Source organism: Apis laboriosa, unplaced genomic scaffold (genome assembly GCF_014066325.1).
Source record: "Apis laboriosa isolate Shangri-la unplaced genomic scaffold, ASM1406632v1 scaffold53_cov140, whole genome shotgun sequence".
Lineage (NCBI taxonomy): Eukaryota > Metazoa > Arthropoda > Insecta > Hymenoptera > Apidae > Apis > Apis laboriosa.
The window spans coordinates 1,643,227-1,661,305 of NW_025223656.1; the positions used below are offsets into that span (position 1 = coordinate 1,643,227).

General features: G+C 20.0%; 1 protein-coding gene across 1 annotated transcript in view; it reads left to right on the plus strand.

Moving 5' to 3' along the window:
- LOC122717597 (prominin-1-A) overlaps positions 1–18,079 on the plus strand; it is a gene marked incomplete at its 5' end in the record, with an annotated part of 54,926 nt that overhangs the window by 17,863 nt on the left and 18,984 nt on the right. Inside the window, 4 exons of the mRNA XM_043941820.1 lie at positions 5,557–5,744; positions 12,543–12,638; positions 16,288–16,490; positions 17,882–18,017. Coding sequence (XP_043797755.1) covers positions 5,557–5,744; positions 12,543–12,638; positions 16,288–16,490; positions 17,882–18,017 — 623 coding nt within the window. The remainder of the gene's footprint in view (positions 1–5,556; positions 5,745–12,542; positions 12,639–16,287; positions 16,491–17,881; positions 18,018–18,079) is intronic.

Genomic DNA, 18,079 nt, shown 5'->3' on the forward strand with positions numbered 1-18,079 from the left:
AATAGAGTAAATAAAAACAATCCTAATTAGACTAACAGAATACTTAAACAGAATATTGTTCTAATATTTTATTATATATATAATATTTATATTAATTTAACAATATTTGTTAAGAAAGTCAACATAATTGAGATGAGTAATTTCTATTTCTTGTGATATAACATACTTTACGATACAATCAACATAGCATTAGCAATAATAATCTTGCATAAATAGGATTTGAATTGCATTTACCCATAAAATTATGAAATAGATTCTTTCTTACTAAAAAATGTTACAAAGCATACTAAAATAAGAGAAAAACTAAAAAAGATAGATTTTTTCAATAAAAATGAATGGTATAAGAGTCATATTCATATCAATGAATTTAATCCGAGAGAGAAAATATAGCTCCATCAATTATATAAAAAAAAGAAAGAAAATAAAAAGAAAATGGTAAATCATAATTAAATTGAGAAGATCCATATATAATTATATATATAAATATATACACGATAAAACAATTTATCGAATTCAATGTTCGCCAAAGATCAAAATTATAAATTAGATATGAATCAAATCCAATGATAAAAAAAAATATGGAACTCGTTTCACTTAGGAAAGTTGCTCATTTTAAGAGGAATGATAATATTTCTCTGATATAAAAGAAATTCCTCTAGTGAATTGAAGAGATTCATCTTTGCACTTTAAAAGATTTTTTTTGAATTTTAAAATTTTGAAATCAAAAAGAAAAAAAGCATTATAGAAAAATCAAGTGAAGAGCGAAAATACAAACTCGATAGCTTTAACAAAGGAAACAATATTCGAATATTATTATAAAATAATAATACCTTGTTCAGAATTTTAGACATAGTTTTTTTTTTTTTTTGAGATACAGAACGAATACTATGATGATAGTGAGTGGGAAAAAAAAATATATTGATAAATCTTTTTTTCAAATATGAGTATTGATATTTCGATGAAATAGCGAATGAAATTTCGAAATTTCTATACTATTTCTATTCTATACTATTCTATATATTTTTATTCTATACTATTTTGAAATTGAAATTGGCGTTCAAATTATTGCGAAAACGATTTGCTTTGTTTATAAATTAAAATTGAATATTGAAGAAGCTAAAGTCGTTTTTTTTTTAGGAAAAGAAATAATGTTATGAATATTGAAGATTACAATATAAAATTCTTGCTATTGATATAAATATTGCTACAAAAAAAGTGACAAGATGATCAGATATTAATGATGTTCAAAATATCAATTTAATAAGAATCATTGCTGAAATATAAAACCCAACGAATATATTCCTTCGTTCTGTATAATTATAAATATTATGTATCATAAATATTATAAATAATTGTAAAATAAAATAAAATTGAAAAATAAAATAAAATGAAAAGACAATTTTTGTACTCATACAATATTGATGTTAAAAGTAGAATTCAGAATCTACAAAAAAAGAGAGAAGGGATTCTGTAAAGATTCTTTCTGTAAAGAAGAAGTAAATGAAAGAAGTCAGTTTAGAAAGAAAATTTCCGATTTCATTTTCTACTTGTCCCTGTTATGTTAAAGATGAATTCATTTTCAAGCTTATTATTTATCAGAGAAAATGATCAATAAGAAGAAATCTAAAATAATTATTGACATATTCATTAAATCTATTAAGAGTAATTATAAATAATCGAAAATCTTGGCACGATGAAATCAGAAATTGAAAATGTTTTCTCAGTTTCTGAAAAAAAGCTACGTAATTATGATCAATATAACTTTTCATAAAGAAAATTTTAAGAATAAAGGTTTCTTTCTTATCGATATGAATGAAAATTGTAAGAAATATACAGATATATAATTTACTATTGGAAAGAAATCTCGCAGAAGGAATGCGAGTCTGATTAATTAATAAATTGTGAAAGGAAATGTTTATTTTCACATGTCTATCAAAACTATCTATATCTAAATCTTAATGCATTAGCGTAAATATAGAATTTGAATATTTTGATGTATCAATATAATATAAAAAATTTTTTTATTTCTCATATTTGCTAATTATGATTTGTAATAATATAAATATAATTTTAATTCAAATAGTTAAGATAATAGTATATATACGAATAAGCTGGACATATTATAAATATTAATATTATATTAAAATAATTAATAATTTTGAAAATATTTCAGTTTCCAATCTTAGATAATTATTCTAATATAACTTCATAAATGAAAATAATTTTTAATATTATTTTAATATTATGAGATTTTAAATATTCAAAAAATGAAGGAGATAAATGGTTCTTTTGAAGGACTCTTCTTGCTCTTATACCATTCGCGAAATTTCTTTTCAACAGCGAATAGTAATTACTTAAATCGCTTTTAAGAATTAATTTCCTTGAGAAACATAAATGTTGATTAGATTTTTCGATCAGAAAAATCTTTTCATTGATAAAAAAAGAAATTATTTTTAAAGAGAAAAAAAATTCAAAAATGAAGAACTAAAGAAAGAGGATAAGAAGAAAAAACACGAGAAGAAAAAAAATTCTTGATTATTTACAAGAATATATAATATATATATTAAAGAATATATAATATTTTATAAATATTATTCGAAGCTTAATTAATGAAAAAAAGTTGTGCAGACATATAGTTTGCTATTTTTACAGTTTCTAAAAAAAAAAATAAAAGACAAAAAATACAAAAGATAGCAAAAAATAATTAAATAAATTATACAATTTATTATGTTTATTATGTTACAATTATTAATGTTTAAATTACTATTAAAATATTTAATTTTACTTTTACTTTTATTTCTCGATAATTCTCGCAAGATGATATATGACTAGTTATTATTATCTCTAGCTAATTCGTTTTGCATCTCGTAAATTTATTGAACAATAAATTAAGCAATATAAATAAAAAATAAAAAATAAAAATTAAATAAACAATAAATTATCAGACTGACTTCTTAAGACTAACAAAAAAAATAGCATAATGGCAAAAGATTGATATTTTAAAATTACTGCATAAATTCCAAAATATTTCTGCAAAAATATTAAGAACGATTTAATAATTTATAAAGATTTAGAAGAAATTAATGAGATATTATTTAACAAAAGTTGAAATCGGAGTATACTATTTTATTAAAGTGACAGTTGTCTTTTGATTCTCACAAAGTGAACGAATTAAAGAAAATGTTGAAATAAGGAATGATAAAAGAAAGATAGAGAAGTCCTTTCTGATTATACTTATAAAAAAGAAAAATAGCAGGACAGAATTTTGTATCCATTATTACCTCTTGAATGAAATAAATAAAAAATTCTATAATTAAAAAAGACTTCTATTTCTAAAAATAATTTAATTTAATTTTCTTTTTCATTTAATTTTCTATCGCAAATGTTGAATGAAAAAGACAAAGAGAAAATTGTTTTTTATGTAACTTAATAAGATTATGGCAGTTTAAAAATTCATTTTTTATAAAAGATTTTGGTTGATTACTAAAATATAATAACTACTAAAATATAATATCTACATTCCATTCGATATTAGTTAAATTTTTTTATTTTTTATATAAATATTTTTTTCTTTTTTTTTCACAATTAAAATATATGTTATGATATAACTAATGTTTTATAATGAATTATTTTTATCCCAATAGAATATTGCAATAATCATTTTTTATTTCTATATTTTATGAATAAAAGAAGAAAATATATTTATGCTAAACAAAAAAATTAATCAATATTGAAAATATTGTATTGTTTTATAAATAATATGTTTATAAATAATGTTTTATAAATAATATATTTATAGAATAATATTATAGGCAAAGTATTGTTCATGATACTGTGCTGCATTAATTTGATGTAATTGATATAATTTTGACAATATCTTTATATTATATTTTAATATATAATAATATAATATAATATATTTAATATTGCTATTTATAGTTATTATTAGGATAAATAATATATTTATTATTTCAGCATGCAGACTATAAAATATATATCATAAAATATCTCATATATAATTTAACAAAGATTAAATGATAGAAATATTTACATTTTTATGAAAAAAATTAAATTTAAATTAAACACTAAAAAAATGATTTTTAAAAATATGTATGATATAAATATATCCAACAATATTAAATGTTATTAGAATATAAATACTTTTAGTAATACCGAAATATTTATGGCTAATATTTCAACTTTTCGAAAATCTATCTTTCTATTTGAATAATATATTAAATAATTACATTTTACTACAAACATAGATTTACAACAAACAATAACATGAAATATTTAAACTCAAATTTTTGACGCTTTTGAAGAAGAAAAAATCTGATCTCTGTGTGGAATATAAATGATAACACAATCGCAAAATACAGCGTATAGAAAATTATTAATGCTTTTGTCAAATGTCTGATTTTAGCAGATCTAGAATCTATATCTCAGATATAGAAAATTTGATTTATTTCTAGTTTTTATTTTTTAATATTTTTATTTTTTTAAGATTTCATATCATTCTTTTTATTTTTAACATTATTTTTAATAGTATTTTTTTAGAAAAAGAATACAAGTGACGACTCGAAAAAACTTTGTAAAAATTTCTGAAAGATTAGTCCTCATTATCTTCATCGATTTTCATTACAGAGATCTTTGAATCTTTATGAGATTGCAAATTCTGAAATTTATAAGATAAATTCTATTAAAGAAGAAATTTAAAACTATGTATACAAAAAAATATTTAATTTTAAAATTAAAAAAGATTATATACCATCTAAGCGTTAATTAAAGTAAATTTCAAAATTGAAACACTAAATTATTTGATTGTATTTTGAATAATTTATATTTTAAATTTTTTCATTTTTTTTTCTGTAAAAAAATTTTTAATAACTTTGGTTGCACTCCAATGCATCTTCAACATGATGTGAAAATGGAACTAAATTACTATGAGGAGGAAGACCAATAATTGGCAAAATTTAATAGTTGAAATTAACGATAAAATTACTTTAATAAATTACTTCAATAATTTATTATTCAAAATATAAAACACAAATAACAATAATGTCAAACGACCAAGGTTAAAATTGTAGTTATTATATTATTATATTATTATAATATTATAAAATTTTTACTTATTATATTAATTATAATAACTATTTTATTCAAATATTTTAATAAATAATTACTTAAAGTAACTTTATTCGAAATTTTTAACTAGTTACTTTTTCAACAGATTGACAACTTTTAGAAATTCTAAAATTTACGACATATTTGTTATTGAGATATAAAAACGATAACAATTAAAAGATCTGAAAATATTTTGCTTAATTTTAGTTAAAATTTTTTTTATTAAAACTTTATTTATTATAAGGAATCTCATATTAACTGAATATTAGAATATGGATATTTCAATATGGAATATTAAAAATGTTATAATTATGTAAATAATTTATCATTTCTTAAAAATAGCAATCTTACCGAATTATGATTTTAATATTTGTTAATAAATTTATTTTATCATTAAATTTATTTTATCTTTATTTTTTAATTTACTTTTAGATTGGGAATGATTATAATGATTATATGTAATGAAACAATATCTACAAGCGTAGAAAAATTTCCAGTTGTGGTTGAAGCTGCTTTGCAAGATTTAAATGATTATCACAGTAGTACAACTATTCAATTACGTAAATATCTTTTAAGAAGTTTAGATGTCGCAAGCGAAGCAATTTTTGCAGATTTAGATAGTAAGTAAAATATATTTTTCTATTCATTTATTAGTAACAATTGAATGTAATAATTCATGTCATTAAATTATATCATCACTAAAACAGTTTCATTGAACTATTATAACTATTATAATTAAAACAAGGAATTAATGTAAATTCGAAAAATGTATTCTTTTTATCATTTATTTAAAAAAATGCCAAATTAAAAAATTTTTATTAAATATTATTTTCAAGAAAGTTCAAAATGCGAAAAGTTAAGCAGCTTTTTTTTTCTTTTTTTCATCTAGAGAAAATTTTCTAAAGACATCCTATTTCTGTTCATTCTATAAAATACTATATTCCTATCTCAAAGAATGTAGTTTTTATACTAGATTCTTAATTATAAAAATTTCAAAATAGTCTTCTACAGTATACATCGAGAAATTTTACAGCAGCAAGTAAGAATATGTGGTTGTCTCTCTCTTCCTGCTCTTGTTACAAACTTGTACTCTTTCCTTATGTATAATTAAAAATAATTCCCCGAATTATTTTAACTATATAATGCTTTTAATCTTTATATAGTAGTGAGCAATAACGTTATCAAATCTTTTTCTTATGGATTCATATTTTCTGTCAATATATTTTCTCTGAGCATAGTCTCTGCCTTCACAAACAATGGTGAAATTATGTTATCTTAAACTGTGATCATTAATACTACATTCAATGGCTTTCGATGAAATACATTCGCGAAAAGTCTTGCTGTTAAAAATGAATTGATACTCTTCCATCACTTCCTTCTATAATGGACAATTTTTCTCCATCATTATTTTATGATTTCCAGTACACTGGATAGTATTCTTAATTAATCATTCTCCATCATCACTTCATAATCTTAATATGTTATATAAAATAGAATTCCCCATTAATAATTATTCCATGCTTTGGTGAATACATATACAACAATGTAATGACTTCTAACCTCATATATAATTTTCTTTCTCATGTTCTATAGAAGTATAGTGGGAAAGTCCAGAAATATAAAACGGGAATGGGAAAAAGAATCGTACTCCTACTATCGATACCAATTCCTTATAATTAACTATTCATATTTCGCTCTCGTATTTTAATCTGCGTGAATGCGAATGTAAAATATAAAATAATATAAACTTCTAATCCCTTCATTCTTTATATGTAGGAGATTTCTTTATATGTAAAAATATGTAGGAGAGAATATATGCCTCGCGAGCCGTTAATTGCCTAGTATTATTTAATATTATGTGAAACTTAAAAATTTGTTTCTGGAAGGAATGTAGATCTGATTAATCGAAACGGACAGCCATTCTTCTTTAATTTAAAGTGATATTATGTCGGATTTTTTCTATTGGCGATAAAAATCATATCTATTAATCTGATAAAGAAAAAAGAATAAAATCTATCCAATTAAATAAGATAGAAAGATATAAACTATCAGTTGCGCAGTATTAGTTGTTAATACAATACAAGTTTTAAAAAAAATGCCGATCTAATTTATAAAACGGTCAATAATTCAACGAGTAATTTCAATCATTGAAAACTGAAAATAGATGAATAAAATGAAAAATTTTATTTATATTGTCCCAGGGACAAATTTTTATATTTCGTACAGTACCATAACATTAGCTGTTTAAAAAAGATGGTAAAATTTTCTTATAGTATTTCATTCTTAAAAAACTTAACCAGATTTTCCAAAGTGAATACTTTGTTGAAAAAATACTTTTTTTTTGCAGAAATTTATTGCAGGACAATTGAGAATTTGTTTTAACATTGTTTTTGAATTTGTTTGATAGAAGGGATATTATATTATATTAGCAATTCTGAGTGCAATTCTGAATACGAAATGAAGCAATAACATAAATATAGTTTCAAGATTTTTGCGAATTAAAAAATAAAAACATATTTTTGCAATTTATTTGTTTTTATATATGAAATTGTTTAATATGAAATTATTCACTGTCAACAGAATTATATATAAATGAAGAAATAAATAAAATGATAAAACAAGTTATGAACAATTAATATGAAGACCAAATCATTCATTATTAAACTATTGGAATAATTCAAATTTATTATTCAAATTTATTTATTAAAAATTCGATTATATTTTTAATTAGTACAATTTAATTATTAAAATTTTGCATACATTTTTTGAAACTTCTTCATCGTAATTATATTTATTTTTTTATGGAATAAATTTCTTGAATTTAAGATTGGTTATTTATAAAATTTATACAGATGATAATTAAGTTGAAATTTTAATTAATTATGCCATATTTGAAATAGATAAGTATCGAGATTTTAAGTAACGAAATTTTAATTATACTACTTTTTAAATTTTTAATAATTGGTCAATAATTATTCAATTTATATTATATATCTATATGCAAAGTCCTGGATATATTGCTCAAGTTTTCATCGGAAAAAATGAAAAAAAAATGAAAATATTCTTCAAAAAAGATATTTTTTTTATACTAAATTCATAAATTATGATTAATTAACGTTGACATTTTATGAGCAAGAGGAAATGCCGTGAAAAATGTAGGACTTGCTATATTTAGATGTTAGTGATATATCCAATAAAATATCTCTCTTCGTATCTTTTTTAATGATTATTATTCTTAAACACATTAACATTATAATAGAAAGTTAAAATATGATGTTTATATCATCATTCATAGCAACTATTTATTATTACTATTATCATTAATATTACCATTTACAATTCTTCTTTTTGTCTCCCTCTTCTTGTTTTTACGATTCAATGAAAACATGAATAAAGATTCTTTATCTATCCGATGGACTCATAAGTTCGATTATGATAGCCTTCCTAATTAATTTTACTCTGAATTTATTTTATTTAAGAAAATGAAATAACATGTCTGAATGAATTAGGAACTCCATAATCCTAATAATTTTGATTGTACTATTTCTTCAATATTATTGTTTAGTAATTTTTATCGATATGTTGATAATAGCAATATGAATATGTAATATAATATTAATATAATATATAATATAATTTATAAGAATCTCTTATAATTATATAGATATAAATATGATATTCCTGATTAATTTCTTCATATAATTTAAAAGATTAAAAGAACTAGAAATTCCAATTCTTCATTATTTCTTTATTGATTTCTTTATATCTATTTTCCAATTGATTCGAGAAGAAATCATTATTAATTAAATATTCTATTATACTGATTATATTAATGTCTAAATCTAAAATTTATATAATTTATTATTTTCTCAATCCAAATTGGTAGTATTTACATGAAAATATATAATAATATATTTTAAAGACTACTATTTTAAATCTCATTATTGTAATACCGCCTTTTGCATTGATCTGTATATATAACATTTATATATTGGCTTTATAATCAATGAAAATAAATATGGCTCCTTCATTTATATTCCGATTTATACGAGAGTTTAGTAATCCTGATCAATTTAATTAATTATGTTTGTATATCACTTTACTGATATATCGTATCAAAATATATAAATTTTTAATGCATCAGTATTGAGAAATATTTTCTAATATTATCTAATTTTTATGCATGTAATTTTTATTATATTTCTGTATACAAGATTCTGGAAATATTGCTTCTAAGTCTTAATTAAATTATTCTCAAAATTGTTTGCCAATGGAAGAAGACAATGGAAGAAGAATATTCATCATCCATTCCTGTTCCATGACATTACTACTAATGGACATCTCTTGTCTATCATTTCATCAAACAATGATTGCAGTAGTTATTACATACGTTTTATCCTTTTCTATTGCATAAAAAATTTTTTGTCCTTTGATGTCTCACTGATTATCACGATCTTATCTCTTTTAGGAATTAAAAACACAAATTTATGAAATGATTCAATAATATCTCTATCTCTTTTTTTCATACGTTTTTATTCTAGGTGGGATGATGTTTGTGCAATATTTATTATGGATTTACTCTGTTACTTCGTGCAGATACCAACGATACTATAATTCGTAAACTATAATGCAATTTCGCGATTCAGTAGAGTTTCTATCAATTAATTTATAATTAAATTTTAAATCTAGAGAATTTCCATATAAAGTGTAAGAAATTAAAAAAGAGTAGATAATTAGAAAATGCGTATACCGAAAACTTCTAAGATAATAAAATTATAGATTTACGATGCATGACGAATTCGACAATTTCACCGGAAAGTTAACCTAAGAGTATTTCATCTATGAGAATTTTTTCACTCCAATCTTCCACGCATTGATATTTTTTGACGTATTTAAGATTTATTTTATTCATTACTTAGGGATGCGTCATGCCGTGATTTTATATGGAAAATTTTACAATGGATTATATTTTATCGATTAAAGCAATCAAATTATTTTAATTGTTTTTACAGAAATTATTTCATACTTTGACTATTACATTAATTTCTAAATATATATTGTCAACATATATATATGTTTAACAGAAATTAAAATTTATTATAAAGATACACATATATAAATATTTAAACCATCAACGATAGTTAATTGAACATTATTATTATTATGTGTGACTTTGTACAAAGTATATGGCGTGATAAGACAATGAAAAATCCTTTTTTCAGAAAAATTGGAAAGCGTTAATTGCTAAAAAAAATGTCGTTGTTATCGTTTTTTGTTTTTTTATATTTTTTCAGTAATGCACTTTTCCGTAAAACGGCTACACGGATGTAGATGTCATCGCATCTAGATAATTAGATAATAAATCCGCCATTCTTTTTTGCATTCTATATTCATTTCATGAATTATTAATGAAATTAAAAATATTAATTAAATAAGGTAATTAATTAAATAAAGTAAATCAATGTGAGAAATATATATTTATTGAAAAGATTGTAATAGAAATGAATTCATTCGAATTCATTTTTCAATATGATAATGATATTAATAAACATATATTATCAAAAAACTATGAAATTTCTAATGATTAACATATTGAATTATATTGAATAGATGGCAAAAAATTCCAATTGGAATCCGTCTGAAACTTATTGAATTTTAATCTTTTATTAAGTAAAGGGATCCTAATAATCTACCAACTAAAGAGAATGAATTTTTTTAGCAATTTAAAATGAGCATTTGAAAACATTAACATGGACAACTTAATAAAGAATAAATTTTTTAATATATTATTATTATTATATTTATAAATTATTATTATTTTATAATAATAAATTAATAGAAGTAATAATTAATAATTATAGCAAAAAATTATAGCATAAAATAATAATATATATAATTTAAAATAATAATATATATATATATTTTAAATTATTTAATCAAACTTTTATATTCACTTTTTTCTATCTATAATTAATTAATTCTTCTTATAAATTTAATCCATTTTTAAATGTTAATTTTAATATTATTGTTAATTAAATTATCGATATACTATAAAAATGTATAAAAAATAAGAATTAATTATAATATGATTTTGATTAAATTTTATCACTATTTTCCCCATTTTATTTGATTTTTTTCTGATTTTACATATATTAAAGGAGAAAGGTAATGTAATAGATAATAGATTATAAATAAAGAATAAATAAAGATAAAAAATAGATATTATAAAAAAATAATAAAAGCCATGCATTATATTTTAAACTTTCTTGAAAATAATATTTATCAAAATTGTTTCATATCCATCGCGATTCATTCAAACAAGATGATTTTTTGTCCATATATTTTACAATTTCAAATTGTAATGAACTTGTCAAAGATTGTTTTTTTCGAATTTTTTCCAATTTCTATATCATAGATATGAATTTATAAATATAGACATATTATTCATAGTATAATAATAATGACAGTTTTTTTACTAATATCTTGAAAACTAAAAGAATTCAATTAAATAAGAATAAGAAAAAAAAATTGTTCAAAATGATATTCTCGCCAATAATTTTAAAATCGAGATCAATAAAAATTATATTTCAAATAATTATCAATATACTATATTATTTATTATATTATTATCAACGATAGAGAATATTTTACAATTAGTACATAATTTGATATATTTTGTAACATCGTAAATGAAGGGTCAAGTAATTAAAAATATATTCTTCGCTTTTAAGCATATAATGTAAAAATTTTTTATTCAAAAAATTAAATAATATAAAAGTAAAAAAACAAAAAAAGTAAAAAATCTATTTTATAATTATCTGCTCTCATTTTTCCTAATCTAATTTAGTACTTCTTTTTTTCTGTCACAGAAAAAGAGGAAACAGAAATAGATCTACATTCTAGAATTGCAGTCACTTTAAAAATGAAAAAAAAAAAAACAAATGATAAAATCAGTTTAAAATATTGTACAAAAACTCAAACTTTTAAATAAAAAATTCAACAATTTTACAAAAAAAATTTTCAAACATTTTATAATTAGTATAAAAACTATTTACATTATATAAATTATTAATATAAATTATTAATTATATAAATTATATAAATATTTTATTTACATTATAATTTACATTATAATATTTTATTATAGCTATCTTGAAATCATTTAATTCCATTTACATTTCAATCATTTAATTGTCTACATATATTTATATTGTTATTTATGATTAATTTTTATTTATAAATCAAAACTGAACGTCTTGTATATTTATATTTATGAAATTTATATTATTTCATACATTTAATTACATTTACATTTCCTGCTATCAAAATTTAATCATAATTGGCATCTATGATTTGGAGAATATAAAATATGTTTTGTTAAAGCTCTAATGTGAATATGTAAATGTTATATATTTTAGACATAGAAGAATTATTAGGAAAACCAGTTCAGACTGAATTATCCAGTGAAACAGGATTGAATGATGCATTAAACACGCTCATGGATCTTTTAAATGGTAAAAAAAATATTAAACTATTCATAATCTATTTTAAGCATTAAATATTGAAATTAATTTTCTTATTACAACTAATATTTAAGTTATTAAATTATTAATACGCATTATCATATTTAATTTTTGCATAACTTCGTAAAAAATGATAAAATTATGCATTTTTAGTTTACAGAAATTTTTATGAAAAATTTTTCATAGTTTATAAAATAATGTAATTTATGTAATAGTAAATTTTTAATCTTATATACTTTTTTATATCAATTATACTTATAGGACAATTTTGAAAAGCGAAAATATATCCAGTATAAATTTGTAAAATATTTTTGGAGAATTGATTTTAAACATTATATTAAAATAATCATTAATAAATGTTATAAAATACGTGTAAAAGTGTTAAAATTTATTTTTTAAATTATAAGCAATTTAATTTTTTAAATAAAGTTATTTAGTTATTTATAATTAATTAAATAATTAATTAATTAATTTAAACTAAAAAGAAAAGACTAATGATGTGACAGAGGTTTTTTAAAGATCGTCATCATTTATTTATTATTATTATTATTATATTAATATTTTTATTATTATTAATATTATTTATTATTTTATTATTTATTTTAGTTTAATAGAATTTTTTAATAAAAAATGCAATTTATTCATATCATTTCAAATACACCAAATTCATTATATCAAAATATAAATGTAATATAATACGTGAAGAATCATATACGAAAGAAAAATATTTTATCTTATATAACTTGTCAAATTTCATATTAAAAAGCGACAAATCAGAATCTTAACAATAATTATGAGTTCATTATTGCATTAGATTCAACTTATTTATTGAATCTATAAAATGTAATTATAAATCAGTTATACTATAATATATAAATTTGCTGTATAATTTTATTGCGCGCCTAGAATGCATATAAAAATTTTAAATTGATATCTTTTGATCATAAATTTTAAGCATAGCTAAAGTAAATCTACTTATAGAGAGTATACAGATATTTAGAACAAAATTTAATAATTTCTAAACTAATCCATTAATTTAATTTTTTTTATTAAATAAAAAATTTTAATTGAATGTATGAGTAATGATTTGGCATCATTTTTTTCACACAACTATGTGATTTTAAATCAAAATTATTCGAAGTAAAACATGGATTATGGATATTATGGATATTGGTTCAATAACGGTTGCAGCAATCATTATCATGAGTTACATTTCAATCATCATATTAATAGCAAAGAGTTTCTGGCTATTCGTGCAACACTGGTAGTCTAATACTCATAGATGCGATATTGTCTATATTGTGCAGTTATCCCAATCCGTCGATAATATGATGTCCACAATAAAAATACCATAAATGTTCGTAACACTATATATCATTTAGAATGAATCCCAAAAATAATGCGATTAATTATTGATTAATTAGTTTAAAAAATATTTGTTTAATAATGAATGTCTTCGTTCTAGCGTGCATTGCATGACAATACATTAAATTTTGAAAAAATATAGATAATATGTGCAATGTTTTTATTTTTTTATATTCTATATTTATAAAAATCGATTGACAAAAGATTATCAAATTTTTCGAATTATCATTAATTTAAATAATAATTTCTCATTTGCTATATTTGATAATTATTCACTATTAAAAATAAATATTTTATAATTTTTTAAAAATTCATTGTTTTTTTTCATCGCGAGCAAAGCATCTTGTTTCCATATCATAATAGAATATGTCAAGATTTCGGTAAGATTTATAATACGATCGTGAGGGATAGTTATTTTTGAACATTTTATTTTGAACATCTATTTATACACGAATAAAAATATTAGCTACATTTTTGCCGATATTCGGCAAAGTTTTAAAGTTTTTAGTTTTTTTTAATATTTAGCATAAAAAACTTAGTATTATAGTAGAATCTGTATAATATAATACTATAATAATTATAGTATAATTCAGTATTTTCCAAGATTTTATTCAATAATAATTTGTAATAATATTAGATGCTTCGAATCTGAAGAAAATATGATCTTTCCGAAAAATTCAAAGATGATTCAGGTATTGTCCTCTTCCCAAGAGAAAATGTTAAAAAAGAATATATGAGAGAATAGATGGCTACGACACTTCCAAAAGCCGTTGATAAGCTTTTCTTGACAATAGTCAATCATTTCGCGTTTTCGAAAAAACAATGATTCGTACTCTTGTGAAGTTGAGAATTAAAAACCATTAACAGCAATGAAGAAATATTTATTTTTTAATTATTAGCTTCAATTTATTATTTAAATTGAGTACTTCGATTATAGTACGATAGAACATCGATCGAATTCGATGTTCAACAGCTAAAAATAAAATTATACTGATTGATGACTCCTTATTGCTATTATAAGGACGTTCTCGGCAATCTTAAAATTCTAAAATGAATTATCTAAACATATACACATTATAAACACTAATTATTATATAAAATCATTTTTGATAATTGTAATACAAAAGTGAATCATTTTATATAAAAAAATAAGTCAAAAATATAGTATTTTTTTCGTATAAATTTTTGTTTTTAAGAAAATCCTGAGTATATATGTAATATTTGATTATATCCTGAAAAAATTTTATTATATATTTTCAATTTATTTTTTTTTTATAGAATCATTCTCTTCTCGATTATTAATTATCAATTATTAATTATCAATCCTATATAATTAGATTTGTGAAATGAATAATGTAAATTTAATATGTGATATATAATAGATGAATGAGATGTGTAAATCTGTAGATATTATAAAAATATTTTTTAAATTTTAAATTTAAATATTCATGAAAAATCTAAGGGACAACAAATTTTTCCGTTATTAAAACAATTTTTGTATTTTTTCTTAATTTGTCGTAATGTGATCATCCATAAAAAACATATTTTAGCAATAAAAAATTAATACATTGCTTTTTCAATAAATAAAAAAGATTGAATGTGAAGCTACAAGTTTATATCATATTTAATAATATTTAATAAAAGACATCATATTTAAAAATATTTTACAATATCGAAAGAACTAAAAAAAATTTGAAAAATTTGAAAGCAATAAAAAAACGCAAATAAAATAAATAAATTATTCATTTTTTGCTAAAAAATATATGAATTTTGAACATGCAAAAATTTAATTATATATATGGATAGTATTATATATATAATAAAAAATATTAAAGTGCTATTTTTCATAACAATGCTTTGATTCTTCACATATAACATTATATATAAGTTTTGATATAATTGTAACATTTAACATTGTAATGTAACATTGAATTATTAGATCCATTACTATGTAAATAACATTGGAATATTATTGTTGTAGTATTATTAGTGTTTTATAATTTATCTGCATGTAGATATTTTAAGATAAATTTAGTCGCTTATATAATTTATAAATAAGACGATATTTACATATGAATTATATAATTCATCTTAAATAATGTAATAGTAATAAATCTATTATAATGGGGGAAAATGTAATTATATATATATTAATGTAATTATTGTAATTCATATTTTTATGGTCTTATTATATAAAAATTTTGATTGTAGTTAAAATTATAAATTACAATATGTATAATTATATGCATTATCATTTATTATAATATTATTTCAGTTAGCCAAAAGATTTCGAGCAATGTCGAATCTTTGTTAAGTGATGGAGAAAATATTCGTAATCTTGGTAAAGAATTAAGTATAGAAATTAATAATTTACGTCAAAATTTAGAAAGTGCATTAAGAGCTTGTACTGGTCAAGATCGATCTCTCTGTACTATTATCGATTCTTCTGGATTACAAGTAACTTTACGTATTGATCAGGTAAATTCAATACATTTTTACAAATTAATCTTAATATAATATTATTTTAAACAATACATATATTTATAATTTTCATTTATTTATATTTTTCATATGTTCTTATTCAAGAGAAACAAATCTTAACTATGCTTAACTAAAACAATCTTATCTTAACTAAAACAATCTAAAACTATGTATGTAACTATTAATTATATAAGATTAAATTTTGTAACATTAAATATTAAACATTATTAAAATAAAGAATTATAAGATTTATGTTTAAAATAGATTCTTCTAATATTTATGATATAAATGAAAATACTTATTATTTTTGAAGATTTGAATATCTAATTTAATTTGGACATATATACATATATATAATATATTTTTACAATTGTGTATAATATATAAATATATGTTTTATTTATCTTTTAAAATTTTATTCAGAACATTTTCACAACAATATATATTCTTGTTTTTTTAAATAAGTAGATTGAACATATAATTTATAACATGGAGATCTTATTGTGTAAACATATATTGTGTAAACATTTTATTCCTCAAATTTAAATTCATTAGATTTATCAAATACAATAAAAATTCAATTCTGCTGCAACAGAAATATATCATTGAGAATCCCACAGCGAATACATTTTAGAAAAATACAGAAAAATTTAAGAAAATATGATTCATTTCTGCAAAGTAAAAAAAATTATGCAATAATACTGATATGCAATAAACTGAAGACATTCAATTATAAATATTGATATATATGAAGCTTAATTTCGTCTTTAATATCGTCTTTAATGTGAAAAAAAATGACAGAATTGCATGTTAGTCATAGTTCAGTGAACGAATTTTAAAATTACATCAATTTCATCTTTTCATCACTACTCATTATTATACAGGATTATTATACAGCTCTACATATATTTATCTATATATTTCTATTGATTTTTTTTTTAAATAGAAACAAAGTGAACAAATATTTTACAGTATGGATAAATTTTATGTTCTTATTTTAAAATAAAAAATATATATTATTTTCTATAAAATTATATTATTTAAAATTAATTATTATAAATTTAAAATTATATTATGTATAAAAAAGATTTATTTATTTAATTGTAACTTTTTCTATTTATGATTTCATATAATATAAAATCTATATAATGAGAAATGCTTTCTCATGTTTTAGGAATTTTATTTTAAAAATTTAAAAAACTTTTTTCATCGAATTTTTTTTCAACTTCATTCATAATATTTTAATATTTATATTTTAATATTTTAATATTTTAATATTTTAAGAAACGTTCATAAAATACATTTTTTTATTATGAAAATTACAAAATGTATGTTTACAATATATATTGAATAATCAAAGTTTAATAATATTATTTATATTTTTACAGCTCATAAAAGATACTCGTTTATTACGTTTACATAATACTAAACAAGAAAATCTGACAAAAACTATTCGTCAAGTTCGAGGAGAATATTTATATATTCCACAACATATTTCACGAAATAGTTTAGAAATCAGAAATCGTAAGTAAAAATATTATAGTATATTGAAAAATATTAAATAAAAATTATATTTATAAAAAATA